Source organism: Tauraco erythrolophus, chromosome 9 (genome assembly GCF_009769465.1).
Source record: "Tauraco erythrolophus isolate bTauEry1 chromosome 9, bTauEry1.pri, whole genome shotgun sequence".
Taxonomy (NCBI): Eukaryota; Metazoa; Chordata; class Aves; order Musophagiformes; family Musophagidae; genus Tauraco; species Tauraco erythrolophus.
This window is the reverse complement of record NC_141473.1, coordinates 31,276,293-31,297,471: the sequence shown is the minus strand read 5'-3', so window position 1 is coordinate 31,297,471 and position 21,179 is coordinate 31,276,293. Positions and strand designations below refer to the sequence as shown.

General features: G+C 35.7%; 1 protein-coding gene across 7 annotated transcripts; it reads left to right on the top strand.

Moving 5' to 3' along the window:
- Positions 1 to 409: 409 nt before the first annotated feature.
- On the top strand, positions 410 to 20,755 carry BMPR1A (bone morphogenetic protein receptor type 1A). Of its 7 annotated transcripts, none has more exons than XM_086616905.1 (12): positions 410 to 484; positions 2,497 to 2,503; positions 10,564 to 10,714; positions 12,610 to 12,712; positions 13,722 to 13,821; positions 14,965 to 15,064; positions 15,974 to 16,118; positions 16,885 to 17,077; positions 17,463 to 17,760; positions 18,530 to 18,705; positions 19,435 to 19,565; positions 20,630 to 20,755. In XM_086616905.1, exons 1-12 carry the CDS (start codon positions 410 to 412, stop codon positions 20,753 to 20,755), a joined length of 1,605 nt encoding a protein of 534 aa, XP_086473031.1. The 7 variants fall into 7 exon arrangements, with proteins under 7 accessions (XP_086473031.1, XP_086473032.1, XP_009987921.1 ...); XM_086616906.1 differs by lacking the exon at positions 2,497 to 2,503 and adding an exon at positions 983 to 986; XM_009989619.2 differs by lacking the exon at positions 2,497 to 2,503 and having other exon boundaries at positions 410 to 474; positions 10,550 to 10,714.
- The last annotated feature ends 424 nt before the right edge of the window (positions 20,756 to 21,179 follow it).

The following is a 21,179-nucleotide window of genomic DNA, read 5'->3' as shown; positions in this document are numbered from 1 at the left end:
GTGAGTTAACAGCTGTAATATTTTCTTATAGGAATGTGAAAACATTCCTGTGGGTTGTTACCAGAAGTATGTATTTCAGAAGAACCTTGCTGTTCAGTTGGATAGCAAATGTGGCTAATATTTTCAGTCATCTTAATTAAAATTGCGTATGTTCATTATTTTTTGCAGCCACATGATTATGATCAATGTGATGAGAAATCTTGAGGGTTTTGTCTTATTTCAGAAATGCAAGGAGTTTTGTAACGCTTTGTTTTACTGTATCTTTCAGGAAACGGAGTTGGAAAAGTTACAAAATCATCTTTGCAGTAACACACCATATCTTGAATTAGGCTTCACCGAACAGACTAAGCTTAACTTTTGTCAAGCAGAAGGGCCAGTTGCTTTGCACAGGAAGGATTAAAAGTGAACAATGACTCGACTGAGAGTTTATGAGAGATTGCTTGGAGCCTACCTGCTTACCATTCTCCATGTTCAAGGTAAATATGTACTAGTTGAAATAAGTTTATATTTTTCTTACTTGACCGAGATGTGTGTGTTCCAGTGGTTGGTGTAGATTTTGCTTGTTTGTTTGGGATCTCTTTTTTTTATTCTTTTGCATGCAGGTGGCTTATCTGCCTGATGTGCCTATAGACACTTCCCTGAAAAGAAGGGCGTTATAGTGGTCACGTATTGTTATAGTATAGATTGTAGATTAGGTCTATTTTAGCAAATGCTTAAATAGAGAAAATACCAGAACTGCATAGTACACTGTGGAGCAAGTTGTATGAGCTGCAGAATTGAAAGTTTGACTTTCTGAATTTGTTTCCTATATATGTGCATCTTTGATCCCTTTAAACTTGACCCACTGATGAAATTGCAGTATGTAGTTCCTCATGCCTTCTGATGCTCCCAGCAGCCAAGAAATAGTGTGGCATAACTAATATAAACAAACTTGTTATGCCTATTCAATGGCTGAGGTGAGGCTACGTGATGTTAACAATAGCCTGGTTTTCAGTTTGTGAAGATACTTGTTTGAACATCTGTTGTCTTTCCAGCCACCAGTTACCAAAGCTTCTGGGAATGCAGTTATCATTAGGACTTCAACTCCTCTGGCAAATTGAATTGAATTTTAAAAAAAAGTATTGGGAACCAACCAATGTGACTGTCTTATGCTCTATCAGGAATTGAAGCTTAAGTATAAAGTTTATAACTAGTTTGTGGGAAAATCCATTTTATTATCATTTCCTTACTCCTTATTAGCAACTGTACCTGGCAGATCTGGTTCCGTAGTTGCTTGTAGTTCAGAGAAGTGTCTAGAATAGCAGAATGGTATCTGAGCTGTTAGTGCTCATGTTTGGGACATGAACAGTAGTGCTCTGCACGTCCATCAAGCATATACATCCATAGTTGGTCTCTGTGTAAGATTTCTTGTTCTCCCAGCTGTGCACCTCTCTCAGGTCTGAGTTGAGTACAGAGAGCTTTCCATATGTTTCAAGAGAAATAGACAAGACTAATTTGGTACTGCCATTTTAATACTTGAATATAAAAGGATTTCTATTCTCTTTTCATACTTACATCCATTACTGCTTAGTGCTTGATTTTTATTTTGATATAGTCTTTGAGCTATTTACTTTCAAGAATAACAGTTCAACGAACCCATTAAAATGGGGAGAGAGAAGGAAGCCTGGTAAGTACCCAAATGACAGTCTTTATGCTCTGTTCTGGTGTGTACCTGCAATATTAGATTAAAGGATTTAGCAGAGCTGTCTGTCGGGACTATGCCTGATACATAGCTTGACAACTGATTTTAAAAACAGACTTGCATCAAATGTATAATAGACCTGCCTCTTCCCATGTGCTAGTGTTTATCCTCTTGTAACCAAGTGCCAGGGTGTATCTGGGAACTGCTGCAGGTTCTAACCCGGATGGGGGAAGCACTTCAACAGAGCACAAGACTATACCCTTCAACGTAACCCAAACCTTTATTAAGCAGTAAATATAAATGACATTGAAGATATTTCCTGGAATTGACCAGGGATGAGCTGTCAACTATGCTAAGACCCGAATTAAATTAATAGTGCCTCAGTGCAAGGAGGATCATCTTTAAGCTCTTTCAAGTACCATCCTGCACACACGTTCAAAGCTAAGCTTTTATGGAACAGAAGACCTCTCTCTGGATCTGTGCAGAATTGCAGTTTGTTAAAGATATTTAAAACTGCCATTCTTCCGTTTGAGTTTCCTGTGGGGTTCAGCCCAGGAGGCTGCCACAAGCACACTGAAGGGTTCTATATCATTGAATACAGCCTACAGAATTGCAAACACTTTTCTTCGAAAACTGGACATGTGTTCCTGTATAATTACCAAGTTATTTGAGTGCTTTCATCTTTTTAGCTTACAAGGACTCAGAATAGTGTCTCCTAACTTCTAGGTATGTGCTTTAAGCGTTGATGCTTGGCTTAATTCACTCTGTGTGTGTATGTATATAGGCAAGCACACATGTATTTCAGGAGTGGGAAGAGCATGGGTCTTGGTTCGAAGCTTTGCCACTGCAGCAAAGATTTCAAGATTGAAAGCAACAAAACAAATCCAGGATGTATCCATCTTTGTTACACTAGTGAAGTTGGAGAGGAAATTTCTCAAGACTGATCCCTCTTCCTGTTGTGGGTATCTAGTTTTTAATTGGCAAGAAATAGCTTAATCTGTTCAGACAGAAATAGCCTAGTTTGGGTCTAGTTTAAGTTAATAATACAGATTTACAAATATTTGCAGGTAGCTCTAAGGTGATTAGATTAGTAACAGACACAAATCACAATAAAGGAAATTTTGATGAGAAATTAGGAAAGAAATTGTTACTGTGAATATGGTTAACCATTATAACAGGCTGCCTGAATAGGCCGTGCAATGTCCATTCTTAGGGATAGTCAAAACTTGACCATATGACTTTGAACAATTTGAACAACCTGGTCTAACTTAGAACTGCTTTGACCAGGTGGTAGTAGCACGTGACTACTAGAGGCCTCTTCCACTCTAAAATAGACTTCGACGTAGCAATTTGCAGGGGAGCTTGTTCTACTAGTATTGAAGCAGTTTTACTGCTGCTTGCAGAAGATACCAGCTTCTTCCTTTGAAGAGTTTGGGAGTGATACGCTTTGTTCTTTTTGCTGAAATCCTAGTTACCCTTTTGCATTAGTCAATATTCAGCATTTTACTCAAAGACAATAGCAACTGAAGGAACAATTTTTTTCTGTCTAGATAAAAATAGAAATAATAATACAAGTATACAGGTCTTAATGTAATTTAATTTTAAGTCACTTCAACTCCCTCCATGATCACATTTATTAATAATGCTTCATTAAATAATTTCTAATAAATAATATAGCTAAATAAGTTTAAAGACTCTGTAAAAAATTTTTTCGGCTTCTGAGGAAGAAATTACCTTGTCTTAGGGATATTTCTGACTTTCAAATCAATACTGAGCGAGTTTTGAAAGCCATGGGAAAGTTGAGCTTGCTGAAACGTTGTTAGTTCTTTGATGCAGGTTGCCTAAGGGCTTGTCTTCAAACATATGAAATATGTTTGGTTTCTAGAGGTGGTGAGCAGAAAAACAGTCAAGTCTCTCTGCTTATCGCTAGAATTCATGAAGGAGTTGTGTTTAGGAGGACAGTGAGGAAAGAATAAAGTTGATATTTGTCAAGTATTGGAAATTTTTATAGGAAAGAGGAAATCTAAAGTGAAAAGTCTAAAAATTGGAAATTGAAAGTGAAAAGAATAGTTTCAACAAGGAAAATACATGCAGGATGTTACAAAAAAAGGAATTGTAAAGGAACCAGTAGAGATGGAGAAGATACGTGAGGAATTGAAGAGAATTTGTATAATTTACAGAAAAAGAAGGGAAAAGCAGAGAAAGTAGAAACACCCAGCTTGTGTGCTTTTAGTGACTGGCATCCACCGTAATGGATTGCTCCCTCACTTGTTTTGGAGACTTCTTCAGAATGGTAGGAATCTCGAAGCTTACGAAGATCTGAGAATATTATAATAACAAGTGTGCGTGTGTATGTATACACACCAGATTCCTTAATAGGTAACTTCAAAAAGCAAGTGGCTGCATGTGTTGATTAACATGAAAATATTCTTACAACAACAGCAGAAAACGGAGACAATTTCATGAAATTACAGGTTAACAGCTGCTTTTCCTCAGGTCGCTACTACGGAGCAGGGGGATGCTGCTTACCCTTTGGATTGTACCTTCTATATGGCTTATGGGACTTCTTCACTTATGTTGAGAAATGATGGAAAATAAGCCTGGGTAGCAGATGGCCAGATTCAATAGCAACCTTTTCAAGAAAAACACTTTTGTATTTCCTTTCTGACTGTGGAAGGCGTTCGCAGTATCTTTGGACCTGTAACTTTCTCTGCTTTTGGTCATCTAAAGCAAGAGTTTATCAGCTTCAGTTGTGATTGAGGACTGTTGTCTTCCCACTGTTGCAGGTTTTTAGTTCAGATAACCAGTTTTATTTCTGAGTTCTTTCTTTGATTTTATAGTAGATTGATGGGCATAACTAATCAATATCTGTAATGGAATAAAGAACGTAATGTATACTTAAACATGTTCTCCTAAATTTTGTACTTCATTACTGTCAGTTTACTATATGACCTAATGTTAGATATGTGGTTCATCACACCTTTGTGTGTTCTTCAGAGATAACGCAGAAGACCAATATTTTAATCCTTGTAAGTTTGTTTACTAAAATTGCATTCAATATGTATGAAGAAAGGTTTTTTGAAAGTTGAATTTTAAAAGAGTTAATATTCAATATTAAAACAGACTTATTAAAGTTCACATTGTCCTTTAGTGAACTGAAAAAAACCCTATTGAGATTTGATTTCACTGTCATACTTTTGTTCAAAGATTTGATACAGAAAAGGATATTACTTTTTTTTTTACTTTTATACACTTTCTGAAGTTCTGAATTTGAGTTGAAATAGTAACTGAACTTAAACATATAAACTAATCTGAAATAAAATATTCTAAAATCAGCCGAAGGAACTTAAGAGTTGTCAGAAGCTGATCTATTGCTTGAGGATAGTGTAGTTCTGCTTACCAGTAATTTCCCCAATGGCTACATCTGTCTTTAAAACATTGGCAGCAAACATGTATCGTTAAATATTTGTCTGATCAAAGTTATTTTAATGGATTATTAAAAAGTTATATGTTTATTTTATTTTCGAATTTAATTTTAAGTAACTTTATTCTTTAAAAGTCCATTTAAATTAGAATGCAGTGTACTTTTTAAGTAATATACATATCAAATTTTCTTGTCTCTGACTTTTATATTGAATATAGACAAACAGAGAGCAGTCTTCTTCCAAAGTGACTCTTTTTGGGAAGGGAAGTGGGAGCAAAGGCTGGAAATTGCTGATTAGGAAGGTAGAGGGGCAGAGACTGACTGTCTGTGTTGAGCACTAATGTAGCTCCTGGGAGAGCTGGAGGGTGGTAGAGAGATTTTAAACAAGTAGTCTGGGAACATGCTGTGATTTTTAGGAACCAGTTCTGCTAGATGGAGCTACCTCTAACATGCCTGGTCTTTGGAGATCACAGGCTTGATATATAAAAAAGCACTATGGGGAGAATTATGGTTAAAATGCCAGACATAGAGCTCATGGAAGCATTTAAGTTGTGTTGGTGGTTTTTTTTTTTGCTTATAACTGTTTTTTCTGATTTTTATTTTTTTTATTATTATTTTGTGTTTTAAGAAAAAGTACTGTCATTTTACTCAAGCTATATTAGTTGTACATAGCAGTACATGTTAGATCAGTATGAAAGCTTATGATAGGCAGAAAGGTGAAATGCCCTTGTCAGAGTGGATGATTTTGCAGTATCTGCATCCTAAAGCAAGAAACAGTGGTTTAGAACTACCATATACAAATTTCAAGGTATGTCGTTTTCGTAAGGAAGGCCTGTCTAACAGAGCTTTGGTACAACTTTCATCTTTTATGAGAAGAGCCCAAGGTGGGCAAGCCCTGAGTGTCAGCTAGCCCCAACGAACAGCTTTAGCATCAGCAGGAAGGCAGGTGAAGAAGGTGGTCTTCTGACAAAGATTATTTTATTAAAATATTGGATTTTTTGAGTTTTACAGGCTTGGATCAGAATAGCAACAAAGAAATGCTGAGACTACTATAGTTCTGCTAGGTTAAATCCGTTTTAAGGATAATTTACTCTGGAATAAAAATGTTCATATGTGGAAAACCTATATTATAACATTATAAATTCAGAAAGATATTGAACAACTTGAATGCTGTAGGCTACTAATTCTAGCATTGCAACTCTATTTGTGAATATAAAGGAGATACAGTCAAATAAGAAACTGTAGGCATAATTTGGCTTTTGTATTTGTCTTCTTTCACTTACTGCTCTCTGCCTCTGCATGTCTTAATAGAGCTGTTTTTTTATAGGTTGTACAAATCTTTTCTTAGATCAGAAGACTTAATGAAATTATATATGTATCCTGGCATTGAGTTGCAACCAAGTTAGCTCAGTTTTTATTGGTTAATAACACTTCACTGTCACACACAGCACCTTTTAAAGATTATCCTTAGTATTTGAAGCCATGTTTTCAAGTAGACTTACTTTTCTAACATAGTGGGATTTTTAGTATACTGTTCTTCTTTAAAATACATTTTGTATAGTCTGACTTATTTTCTATGATTGGAAGAGTAGTTCTTTGAATAATTTATATTTTCAGTCAAGGGCTGGATATGATACATTGACAGCTGTTGTTCTTTTTTGTTAAAAAAAAAGTTTAATTTTAAACAGAAAGCCATTTTAATGCCTTCATATCTGTAGCAGTTGTTCACACTTCTAGAAATTAAAAATCAGTGCAGTATGTATGAGACAATGTTGTGGTGGGGCAGAGCAAACGATGAACTGGGAACTTGAAGTCCAGTCAGCATATTTATCTTTGGTTATGTGAGGAGAATGTTCCAGCTCATGATCACTCTGATATTTCATTGAATGTTGTAAGCTTTTGAAATGTGGTAAAATACCCATTATAGAGCAGTTTGTATGTGTAAAGGTATATGATACTGTCATTCTCGAGGCTGGACAAACAGGCTGAAACCAGTCCAGGATCATGAACGTGTGACAGTTTATTTGCTGCTAACATACATTGTTTTGCCCCATCAGCCCTGTGCAGTTTACAGATAGAGGGTAGGAAATAATGGTGAAAGGAACTTTGCTGTCCCAGAAATCCCTGCATACTGTATTTCAGGGCAAACTTTTTTCTTTTGAAGCTGTGTATATTAATGCGTACTTACTGACGTATTTACGCCTTTGAAGGTTATGTAAGATTTGTGTATGTGTGCTTCCAAGCTGCACCACAGAGCTGACAACTGCATGTGTCACGGAAAAGAAGCCATTAATTACATCATCAACTAGTGCAGTGTCACAAGACCCCTGAAACGTCATCCTCCCTGTCTGTGTCCTGCTCCCAGAAAGAAGATAAAGCAGTGTGAATGTTTGAGAGGTGGTGCTCTGAGGGTGGGGGATGATGAGAGCACTGGTGCAAGAGGGTCAGGTGGTTCCTGAAGCAAGATGTCATTTAGGCATATCCTTCATTCACCGTTGTTCATTTACACAGTATCTATTAACCGGGAAAAACAGCACTGAAACATCCTGTGACCCCATTCAGATCTTGATCTGCCCTCTTGACATCTCAGGTGAATGGAAGCCAAGTAATTGTCCACATTCAACTCCCTTCTGCAAACCTAGTCTTTAAGATAGATACTAATCTTTCTTTAAATGCTGACAATGAATTGTAGTACTACAGTAAAGGATACAGTTAGGGATAATATCTAGATGGGGGCTGTTAAAAACTTCCTTCTGAAGTGATGTAAAACAGTCTTAATGTTTTCCTTTTTCTGCTGTTTAATAAGAGTTCTCTTCACAGTCTTAAAAAGTAAAAATGCAAGAATGAAGTGATTTCCTCCCCCTGCCGCCTTTGTGCAGTTAAGATATTACCTGTAAGAGGACAGCAGGCTACCATGGAGTATTGGAGTGTTGTTTCTCTTTCACATTACAAAGATAACAAAATGGTAGTCTGGTTTTGCTTTGAATAAAATTCTTGGCCTATATAAACTGTACAAAAGATAAAGATACTGGTTCTTTGACAATGAGTTAGCTATTTTGGATTTTATTTGGTATGTGTTCTTCATAAATCTTGTTATACAATCCGTCGTAATAAATTAAGAGGAAAAATACATTTCGTCTCAGTATAATGCGTAAATGGTTGATATACCTGTAGTCATGCTTCATTGTTAGTTTACAAAGAATAATACTGCTTTAAAAGATCCCAGACATGCATAAAAATTTGTACTTTCTCTTCTGAGCTAGGAGAAGCCCTGCTTTAAGAGTTCCTTCATTTCTCTTTTAACAAATTGGAAAAATGCTGCGTTCAGTGCTCAGGGTAGGAGGACGGATGAGTGACTGCGAGACATAGATCGTAAAGTATTCAGACTTTTGACATGTGGAATGTCCCTGAAGATAAAGAGGTTTTCATAACAATAACTAGTAAAGATACCTTAGTAGTTCAACAAAATTAGAAGGAAAGACAATATTTGTACATATGCAGTGGCTTTTCCTTTAAATATTAAGTAGAATTACCTGTTCTCTGAGCAAGTAAGGACCTCTTAAATGTGAACACAGAATGTTGTGTAACATCTGTAGCACAGTATTAAAATGAGCTTTCAGGTTTTGCTGGGAGGAAAACTGTAGAAAGAGAGAGAGAACACAGATGGAGGAGCTGCTATTTCGTATGTGCAAAATTCCTTTTGGTTAAATTGGAAATATCTATTGCACAGGTAAACTGTTACTGTAGCACTGAACCTTTTTGTTAAGTCTGTACATATTGGGAATATTTAATTCAGGTGTTACTGAAGTACTGTGTGAAAACTACATTTCAAATAAAACATGGCTAAGTGATTTGAGGGTTTAGGTAAATAGTGCTGTACTTTCTTAGAATGTACTCTTAATTGTATCTGAAAAAGGCACAGTGTCCTTACTTTCAGGGAGATGGCTGCATCGGGACAATGCACGGGGTGTGCGGTGTTAATTAGATAAGCAAATCTGCAAGTGCACTTTTTTCAGAACAATAAGATCAAATTTCACAAGTACTTAATTGCACGTTTGGCTGAAAGATATAGTGGATGTTACAATAGAGTGATACAGAGGGTGGTATCTGCACAGGGTTTTAATTAAGTTTGTATGCACATCTTTCAAGCAAGGTACAACGTGAGAGTAATGTTCTCATTACTCTACAGCTAGTGTTTGGTGGGTTTGAGGGGAAGCCACAACAATCTGTTGAGACTGTGCACTTCCTGGCCAAAATTTTTTTTTTTTTTTTTAATTCTTAAATAAATCGAGATTTTTATTGTGACTAAAGTCTTTTTGAGAGGTACTGAGGTACTTCCACTTTTTAAATTATAACTAGATTTGTAAAAGTTTATATCGGTCCTAACTGACTGTTCTCTTATCTTGCACACTGAGCCGCCCACAGAGACTGGCTGTAAATTGTGTCAGTGCAGGTGACAGTCTGTTCAAACTCTTCTAGCTTTATCTGGTTCACACCTGGAGGACTTAAAACCAAGAATACTGTGAGGTGATGGACAGATAGAGAATTTCTGTTGTCAAAATTGTGTGTGATAATGCTGGAGAAGATGGATGAAGATATTCCCGTCTCATATAGCATCTGTAAAGTGTATTCCAAATGAGGCAGATAATGTTTCTAAATTTTTTTCCCAGATGTTTTTTGCTAAGAAGAAAACAGGTGATTTTTCTTCTGAATGCCTGCATTTGCAAAAGCACTTTAATAATATGAACTAGAACAAATGATGCTCATCTCTCCTCCTGTTGAGAAGTTGAGGGCTACTTGGAACATAATTTAGCTCTATTTTTGTTCTCTGAAAGCTCATTTGTGTGGATGTTCGTGTCATTTACTGAAATGTAATTTGCAAACAAGATTTATTTTAGCTCTGTTTTGAAGTACTAATGCATACAGAGATCAAAAACCCAAAGAGATTTTGGAGTTATTACTGCTCTTCTATGAGACTGTGAATCCATAAAAAAATTACTTCAGTTCAGAAAATTAGAAAATTGCATATTAAGTACATTCAGTCATGCATAAAATTATACTGTTGCGGTTATCAAGCGGTCAGCATTTTGGTTTTCTAAACACTTGAATAAGAAAGCCTTTCTTCAGAACGTTCTTACCAGTTACATCACGACATTTCTGCCTCATCTCAAAAAAGGAAAATATCCTCTTTCTGTTTATATTTATTCTGGTTGGAAGATCTGCTGTTAAGATATAAAATATTTGAGCTAGGTATTTCTAGAATAAAATTATTAACTCAAATTTCTGCCATAATCTTGGGAGAGGAGGTTCTTAATGTCTTGTGTAATTCAATTATTTGTTAATATAATTATTTTATTATTGTGTTTTGACTGTAAAGCTCTTGAACAATTGTCAGAGAGATGCAAAAATATTTTCTTTATGTTTTTTTTTTTTTCTAAATGTCCGGGTCAAAATCTAGACAGCATGCTTCATGGCACAGGAATGAAGACAAATCCTGACCAAAAGAAACAAGCAAATGGAGTAACGCTCGCTCCAGAGGACACCTTACCTTTCCTTAAGTGCTACTGCTCAGGACATTGTCCAGATGATGCTATTAATAACACATGCATGTGAGTATTGCATACAGGGTAGAAGAGGCTCTTTGAGGAGGCTTACTTTTGCTTGTGAGAGAGCAAACTCTCTAGAGTGCTGACTGAGGTTTGTCAGGTGATTTACCATAATTGATTAGAAACTCACTGGTTCTGCAAAGACTTGAGCACTAAAACCCACGGTCGTCTGTATGTAAACAGTACTGCTTTCCCCATACCTTTTGCAACGGCCCCTAGCAACTGCTTTGAAGCATTGAGGTTTTAAGTAACCTGTAGCGTTTTATAACTGACTGAGTATTAAACGTTCCGAACCTAAACTTTCTGATACTACTACCTGCTTGCTTACTTTAATGTTAGCAACTTGGGTAATGTTACCAACATAGCCGTTTACTGAGAATTCTTCTTGTTACGTGTTCATGAGTTGAAGACTATGAAGGAAAGGCAGGAGAAAAAAAAAAAAAGCCTCTCAACATATAGGGATAGGAGGGTAGTTTTAGCTTTGATAGGCATAAGAATCCTAACAAAACTAATGCACTAGTTAGGTGCTTGCTTAAGATGTGTTTTTCATGTCATGAAATGGCTCTATTTTTCCTTTTTTTCCTCTTCATTTACTGTTCCATGTTTAAGGCCCTTCTGTTTTCTTCCTTAAGAATTAATATAAAGATACATAATAGAAAACATACGATTTGCTACTGTAATTGAAGTCTTCACATATAATACTAAGCCCCTCTAAAGCTGTCACATGACAGATAAAGCCATTTTTGTGAAACCCAAGGAGGTGGAATAGACACTACTATCTTTTTAAATGCAAGCACAGGTAGTATTTCACACAGTTTTACACCTAGAAAATTTCAATTACAATCCTGTATTTTGTCTTTGAATTCCTTTGGCATTTATTTTTTTGCTTTTTATCGCCCTCTAGTGTGTGCAGTCAGTATAGTCCTTATTAATTTTTTACCTCTGAAATAATGGCTGGATAGATCATTATTCTGATAACAAAGCTGTTAGACAGTTAATAAGACTTATGTGGTGTTCATGTGCAGGATATTTTATGGCATTATGCTTCCCAAAACTGCATATCTATACATTAGTTTGAATAAAAAACTTTTGGTAAGCAAAAATATTTCTGGATTTCTTTTCCTTAGTATCTGTGTTGAGGAAGTGAATGAATTTTGATGTACTTAAAATCTTAATTTACAGCTGTTGACCGCACAGACCTACCATCGTGAGTTGGTATGGGAATTGGTTTGGGATTCCTTACAACTATTGTTGACATTTTCATGTAGTATGGAAATCAAAGCATTTGTATCAAGACATAATGGGCAATTGAAATTACTTTTTTTTTTTTTTTTTTTGAAAGAGTGTCATCTATTTGATACTGTCAGCTTAGGAAGGTGGGTTTGGGGGTTGGTTTGTTTTGCCCTAAAGGCTGAATATTTGAGAGACCTTATTTGGGAAATGCGTAGCTGAGCTTTTGACCTTGAAATAGCCACCTTTCACATGCTGGAACTTCTCTTAGAGAGTTTATCACTGCAGTTTCAAGAACAGATACAAGTGAATTTTCTTTTTCTTTTAACCTGTAAAATTTTAGTCAGTAATCCTTTTTTAGTCAGAGCTCTGCTATCTCATCCCCTCAGTTGTTTCTGAACAACTGCATGTGTGTGGTTGGATATGAGCAATCTCGAAGGAGGTGAGGAAGTAGAAGACAGAATATTCAGGAGAAGACACCTCTGCAGTGTTATATTTGAAAATATTAAGAGAGTCTTTTATTCTCAAACTGTATAGTAACCACTGTGTTAAAGAAGAATTTTTCTAAATATTACTACTCTAGTATTCTTAATGGATTTGTGATCAACTGATGTGGCATATTAAACAGCAAACATGCTCGTAAAGCACAATTGATATGTTTATTCTAGAACTAATGGGCATTGCTTTGCTATCATTGAGGAAGATGAACATGGAGAACCCACACTTGCCTCTGGATGCATGAAGTATGAAGGTTCAGACTTCCAGTGCAAGGTAAAAAAAATGAGATATCGTTAAAATGTAAGATCTTTATGGAGATTTTGTAAGGAAACTGCATAAGCAGTTTAAATCTCTGTAGTTTTCAACTGCAATCGTGGAGTTTTTTGTGTTGCCATACCAATGAGGAGTACAAGACTGAACAATGGTGGGCATGTAGTGACAGAAAGGACACTTAATGATGTTTGAGCAAAGATTGAAATAGAATCGTAACTTGCTGAAGTTTTCTGCAAGTATCTGAAAGCCATTGACAAAGTGAACGGAGGACATCGACCTTTTAACTTCTGTCAGCTGTTTCCTCAGTTGAAGAGACAAATTTATAGTCAGGCTAATTGATCTAAGTAATTTATGTTTTAATGGAGAGTTTTGTGATTGCTTTAATTTGGAATTTCTTGTTCAGTTCATTTGACCCAAGAGCATAATCATAAGGATTACTCAAGAGCTCCCTTAATGTTTCATGGATGTGTATGCACAGTTTCACAAACGTGTATGTTTTCCTGTCCAATGTATAACTTCTTTTTTTTTGGTTTCTAGAAGAATTCTGTATCCTTAATTGCATAAATATGACTTGGTTTTGATTTAAGGGAGTATAATTGAGCATACTGCTGCCTTTAGAAATTCGGAAGGGATTGATTTTTTTTTTTCATCTTAAAATCAGTATTTATTTAACATACAATTGACTGCTTTTGACCAAGCTTAAAAATTTTGCAATATATGAAATATCAAGTTGAGTAGGAACCATGTATTTCTGTGCACTAAGTAAAAAAGTTCCATGAAAAATAAAAAAAATGTAAACATAGAACATATGCACCCAAAGAGATTAGATGATGCTTGTTTGCCACTGTGAAGTTCTCATACATTAAATGGTGAGGTTGAACTAGTTTTTAAAATATTTTTAAGTATTGCCTTAAACATTTCTGTGCTGTGTTGTATCAGTAGCATCACCTGTCCCTGTCCTAGCTGATCACTTCAAAATCTGAATGTTTATTCAATTCTCTTTCAACAGGACTCACCAAAAGCACAATTACGTCGAACAATTGAGTGCTGTCGGACTGATTTCTGTAATCAGGATTTACAACCAACATTACCACCACTTGATAGTACAGGTAAACAGCTCCTAGATGTTCACACTGCTACTAATAAATACTGTGTGGATTCTGTTCTTCCTGATCGATAGATAAAAACAAGGAGAAAATGTAATTGTAGTGTTGCACAGATCTGTTTCTTCCTTACTAAGTAATTTTGAGACGAAGCTCTGTACTACACTTCATTTCCAGTTTTCCTTTTCTGCCACTTCAAAGCTCATCTTTTTCCCTCTGTCAGTCACTCCTGGTATTTTTATTCTTTTGCTCAGTTTGCTTATATCTTGATCTGTATGTGATCTTTTGATCTGTTTTTATTCTGTTTTCCACAGCCTGTTCGCTTTTCTTTTTAAAATAGCTTTCTTAATCTCTGCTGTGCTTTTGATTGACATGATGAATGTATCTTAAAAAGAAGTGTTCTGACATTGTTAACTGTTACCTACTGCAAATTCATTCTCTTCTTTCTGTTGTTCCCAGTGAAAATAGTTTATATTTTCATGCACTTATTCATTGCTAGACAAATCATACTGGTTTAACTGTTGCTTACTGCCTTTTCAGAGTCTTACTGCTATAAATCCTTCATTTCTGTTTCTAAGAACAATCTAACAGGAGTCAACCAAAAACAACAACTCCGGAATCTCATGTTAAATCTGTTTTGTTGTTGTTACCCAAATGAAATTATCTTTTCTTTTCAGGTGTAAATACTTTGATACTAAAACACTATAAATTTTGTGTAGTTTCATATGAACTGATGCATTATATGCATCAGCTGTCTTGCTCCTTTCTGATGTTTTGCAAGTGGCTCCACACACTGTCACAGAATCACAGACTGGTTGAGGGTTGGACAGGACCTCTAGAGATGATGTCGTCCAACCCCCCTGCTCAAGCAGGACCACCACCTAGAGTCAGTTATACAGGACCATGTCCAGACAGCTTTTGAGTATCTCCAAGGAGGGAGACTCAACCTTCTTGGGCAACCTGTGCCACTGCTTGATCACCCTCACAGTAAAGAAGTATTTCCTGATGTTCAGACAAAACCTCCCGTGTTAACAGTTTGTACACGTTCATATACACAGTATATGAAACTATCATACCTAAATGAACTGTTTACAATAAGTGCATAATTAATAGATTTTTGGAAAATTTCCTTTTTTTTTTTTTAAATAGATGGACTTTTTGATGGCAGCATTCGTTGGATGGCAGTGTTGATTTCTATGGCAGTCTGCATAATTGTCATGATCATCTTATTTAGCTGCTTTTGTTACAAGTAAGGAAAGCTCTTTCTTTATTGGCAATATTTTTCATTTCCCAAACGAGTGTAAACAGAACAGTTATTTTGTGACTGTACTCAGTTAATTGTAAGTTTTTCTGACAAAACTAGATTGGCAGTGAAACTATTGTAGTTTAATTTCCTGTTTCTGTGGATAGCAGATTGTATTGCAAGGTAGAATGAAATGTTCAGAGCATTGAATTTAAGTGAATCTGATCCTTTCCTCTGGCTACGAAATGTTTACAGTTTTCTAAGCTACATATAACTTCGATGCTATAACATGCAGTAAACAGGAATATCTTAATGCTTTTTATGTTTTTGGATCTTCAGTCGCTTTTGACAGTTAAATTCCATCTACTTCTGAGTGCTTTTTACAAACCTAAAGTGACAAGGGTGTATCTTACAACTTTTCCTTCTCCTGCTGTGTTTCAGAACTAAATAATTGACCGGCTGAGCTATGGCAATTCATGCAGGTGCAGTTTAAGAGACTGTGCCTGCTTCTGTCAGCTCCAGCCCTGTGCTGGAGGTCATCGTTGTTCTAGCAGTTTCAGCAGAAATGTATATGTCAGCCTCATCTGCTGTGGTTCAAGGTTCAGTCTGTTAGTTTAAACCAAAACCAGTGGTATTATGCTAGTAACACTGTCTGCGCACTGGGTATTCAAAATGCTAGTTTTCCACCTGGCTCATAATAAACTGATGTGCCTCTACATGCATTACAACAACTTCTTAATACTAAAAAAAACTATGTAAGTTACACTTCTGAAAAAACATAGTACAGTAAAGTCTGATTTTTTTTCTTTTAAGAAAACTCGTACGTTTAAATAGCTTTTTTTACTAGCTCAATTTAATACGTATTTTAAAGAGCATTTTTGGAGTTCAGCTTAACTTTTCCTGTTACTTTTGCAGGCACTACTGTAAGTCAATGGCAAAGAGGCACTGTTATAATCGTGACCTGGAACAAGATGAAGCATTTATTCCAGCTGGGGAGTCATTAAAAGACCTTATTGACCAATCACAGAGTTCTGGGAGTGGATCAGGACTACCATTGTTGGTAAGCCATAAACTAAGATTTTTCTTCTCTGAACTTCTCTCCATCAAATTCGAAGTTTGGTTTCTACCTAATGCATAGAACAAAGTATGTCATACATATGACAGTATGTCAGTACAGTATGTCAATTATTTTATATGCAATTACTATGAAAGGTACAATACAAACTGAGCATGTACAAAAGCCCATCCTGACATAATTAACTAAAATGGTGTGCAAAATTAGATTATATATTAAGAAATGTGTTGGCATCAGTGAAATTTAAAGAAAAATTGGAACCTACAGACATTAAGATAACAATGCAATGAATGGATAATACAAGCATTAAATTGAGTGAACTCAAAGATTTTTTTTTTCTTAGTGTCCACTATCCTATAAAATAGGTTTGCTTTTTATTGGCTGATAGTTGTTCATAAATTTTGATTCATGATCCTATGTAATACTTGCATAAAAATTAGCCAGTGAAACAAATGACTCTATTTATAAAATAGAAACAAATAGAATGCAAGAGAATGCATCTGAATTAAATAAGAAGTTGAGCTGATTTAATCTTTTGGAGTTTGCTATACAATTCTTCCTTCGAGGCAGCAATATTGAGTTTGAAATGGGAATAATGTAAAATAATATAGAACAAATTTTACAATGGAATCAAAATTCAAAGCAATCCAAGCTTGAGAAGTAGCTTGTCCAGGTACTTTTGGCTAATTGCTGGGTTTCCCTCCTCTAGCATTCCCCCTTTTTTCTTTTAACATTTTTTTTCCTTCCCTAGGTTCAGCGCACTATTGCCAAACAAATTCAGATGGTGAGGCAAGTTGGAAAAGGACGATATGGTGAAGTGTGGATGGGCAAATGGAGGGGTGAAAAAGTCGCAGTGAAAGTGTTTTTCACCACAGAAGAAGCCAGTTGGTTCCGAGAAACAGAGATTTACCAAACTGTTTTAATGCGTCATGAAAACATCCTTGGTAAGGAAACAGTACATGGTTTGGCTACTGGAGGGCTTGTGTCAGGGTGAAGGAGGAGGAGTTCTTAGTGGGTGGCTTGAGGGATATATGGTGGCTTCTGTGGAATAACAAGATGGGTATCCTTTAATGAATGTTAATAAAATGTTATTAAAAGGGTAGAATCTTGCTGCTCTTCGAAACGTGTCTGTGATTTGTTTACTGGAAGACTGGAACAGTAACCTCATCTAGAGTTGAAATCTGAGCTTTTACATTATTAGTTTTTGTAAGGGGATCAGGTATCTTTTGATACAGTCCAAAACAATGTAGCTTTAGAAATTCTTACTAAATCTACTGCTTGAAAAATCTAAGTACATATAAATTGTAACTTGGTTTATATATTTAATAGGTTTTATAGCTGCAGATATTAAAGGCACTGGCTCCTGGACCCAGCTTTACTTGATTACAGATTATCATGAAAATGGATCATTGTATGATTTTCTGAAATGCACTACGCTAGACAACAGGGCTCTCCTCAAACTGGCATATTCTGCTGCATGTGGTCTGTGCCATCTACACACAGAAATTTATGGGACACAAGGCAAGCCTGCTATTGCACACAGGGACCTGAAGAGTAAAAACATCTTGATAAAGAAAAATGGAACCTGCTGCATTGCTGACTTGGGTCTTGCAGTCAAGTTTAACAGGTACATGAACAAATTCTCTGTAATGGGAAAATATTTATATGATTTTTTTAATGCATCAGATGTCCAGTTTAAAAGGAAGATGGAGTCACTTGGTTACATACTTTCAGTTTTTTTCAGTTCTGATAGTAAAATGCTGTTATTCCTCAGAATGCTGGTGAAAATAGGTTTTTAAGAGAATAATGAAGAGACTCTTCTTGGGGAAAATAAAAATAGTTTTGTAGAGGAATGGAAGAGGAGATTAATTCATTCATTCTTCAAAACTGGCCTTTCATAGTAATTGCTGTCATGTATTTTCATTATAAATTATCTCAGAAAATTTGAACAGTGTAAAGAGAGTTGAAACTTAATTGAAAAGTAATACTATAATAGTATTATTGAATACTTTTTTTTTTTTTAATTCAACGAAGCCAGAGATTTATCTTTTTCTACAATGGAGCCTGAAAGGAAGCATAAGCCTTTGCAAATTTTCTGAGTTGTTATTAAATATACTCCTCTCTATAGTGGTTTATCGTTCAGTTTTTTCATGTGTGTTTTCAGTGTCTTGCAACAGAAGCAGTATACTGCTGGCTTCCATACTCACTATCAATTTTCTAGATAGTCTTTTTCAGGGAGGTACACTGTATTTCAAGTGTAGTATTGTGAGGAAAATAAAAGGAAGAATTTAATTTGCAAATAGGAGCTTTGCAGTGTAGTTATTACATCATACAGGATTTCATACTGTGTTTTGTAATTGTCCAAAATTCACTAACTTACTAATATTTTCGTATAGTGACACAAACGAGGTTGATGTTCCCTTGAATACTAGAGTGGGAACAAAACGTTACATGGCTCCAGAAGTCCTAGATGAAAGCCTGAATAAAAACCATTTCCAACCGTACATCATGGCTGACATCTACAGTTTTGGGCTGATCATTTGGGAAATGGCTCGGCGCTGTGTTACAGGAGGTAACCAACTTTTACATATTCTGTATAAAATCTACCAAGCACTTGTCTCACTTTAACAGTATTCTTCAGGAAGTAATAAAACAAGCTGGCAATATCAACAGGCTTGCGTTCTTTAAAAGCAGTAGTAACAGTCTGTCCAGAGTACAGCTTGAAAATCACTGAACTAAACCTTTATGATTTTTACAGTTAAGCATCTCAGGCTTTTTTTTCCCCCTTGCTTGGTCTGGGAGAAATAGTAGCATGTGAATGTATTTCACTCCTGTGCTGTTAATAAAACTTTTAAAATGTCGTTGATAAGATACTCTTTTGTTACACTTTCTTGCATTTCTGGTGTCATTCAGTTTTCTTCTTACGCTTATTTTTGTGACTCGTCCTTCCTTTTCTTTCACTCTTTTTTCGTGACCTTATAGATCTTCCGTCTTATGCTTTCTCCCTGTTTCTTTGTAGCATGTAGTGCATTAGAAGATGTCAAATTCTACATGGTATATCAAAGTTAAAGGGTCTGCAAGGAATTATTGTAGCTCTTAATATTCATAATATTGCACCTTTTCTGGTAAATATCTGATTGTTACAATTAAATTTTCAGATTTTTATCACAATATAACTGGTGTGTTTGCCTTGACACAAAATTGAGTTAGTTTTTGCTCCTGCTAAGGAAATCTGAGAGTAGATACATAGATTTATTTTACTTTTTTGTGATGGTTCTTGGTTTTTCACAATTATCTGCAGGTATTGTTGAAGAGTACCAGTTGCCATATTATGACATGGTGCCAAGCGATCCATCCTATGAGGACATGAGAGAAGTGGTGTGCGTCAAGCGCCTACGCCCAGTAGTATCGAATAGATGGAACAGTGATGAAGTGAGTATGCTGAAAGGAAAAAATTAGTTCAGTTCGTTCATGAAGATGGAAGGGTATTTTAGTTTAATAAATATTAAAACATTGTAAAAAAGGAACTGCATTTAGACATTCTGATATTTTGAAAACCTCACAGCAACAATACGGGAAACATATGTTTGAAATCAGCTGAAAATACCATTATTTTTTATGTATCTTTTCAGTGATCTGAGGGGAAGATACCCTTAAGCAGTGTTCAAGTATATCAATAGTGCTCTGAGATCTTATTTTTCGATAGTGGAATATTTTTTTCAGAGCTTTGATTGGAGCTAAAATGTAAATGAATTTTTAATTGGTTTTATTAGGCGTAATGTGTATAAGCATATTGATTTGTGGCATAAGGTATTTAATGGAATATGAAGCCATTTCTTCCTGTTTGTAGATGTCCACTTTTCCTTTTTTCTTTTTTTCTTTTTCACTGGTACATCCAGAGCAAGCCTTGATATTAGTATAATATTAAATTTAAATGTGTTTAAGAAAGGACCACAGCTTGAACACAGTAAAGAAGAGGTAACTATTTTACATAGCAAGCTAGATACACCATATCCTTTCTTCCCCAAATCCTTGATTTCTTTTAGGAATTCCCAGTTTTTTCCATATTATTTTTTGACTACTGAAAGAACTTCTGTCACATCTTAATTTTCAGGGAAAAAGTTCTCTACAGATTGTCTGCCATGTATATGGAAATTTTTCTTCTTACTGCTACCATTTTTGTACCACTGTTCTTGAGTTGTGATTGTAAGTTCTGGTAATGCTAAAGAAACACTTCCATTAGCTCCAGCTACTGTAATACTAGACAGTAAAGGGGAGGAAAAAGAGGGATTGGGATATGATGGTTGGTTGTTGTTTTGGGGTTTTTTGAATTCATCAGTTTATAGTAGTTCTCTATCAGCAATTTTGCAGAAAATGTATAAGTTCCACATTTGAACTTAAGAGTTCTATAATTTGGGGTTGACAGCGAACCAAAATTATACACCTCAGGTCTGTCAGTTGTTACAATACTATGTCCTTTGGTTTTTATTTTACAGTGTTTAAGAGCAATATTGAAATTAATGTCTGAATGCTGGGCTCATAATCCTGCCTCAAGGCTCACTGCCTTGAGGATCAAGAAGACACTTGCCAAGATGGTGGAATCACAAGATGTAAAGATTTGACATAGCGAATTGACTTTGGAGAGCAATGCTGGACTCCGAGATCTTTTCACTCGAGCATGGGTGAAACCTATGTGGAAAGAGGAAATAACTGAGATTCAGTATATTTTCTCAGCACACTTCTACAGGCTGCTAATCAAACCTTTCAGTACTTCATAGACTGTGATACTGAGAGCCTCTGTACACTACATGCTACATATATGGACAGCCTTGATAAAATACACATTTTGATTTTGTTTGAGCTGCATTGAGACTTCAGTCATACTAAGTGAGTCTCCAGTAAAACTCTGGGTACTGAATTGAATGTTCAGATTACAGTGCTTTCTGTGAAAGCCTAACAAGCTATATGGATTCAACAGAGATGGAGAATATAAGCTTTTTTTTGCCTTCTACCTGATAAAACCTAGTCAATCCATACCAAGTTTTT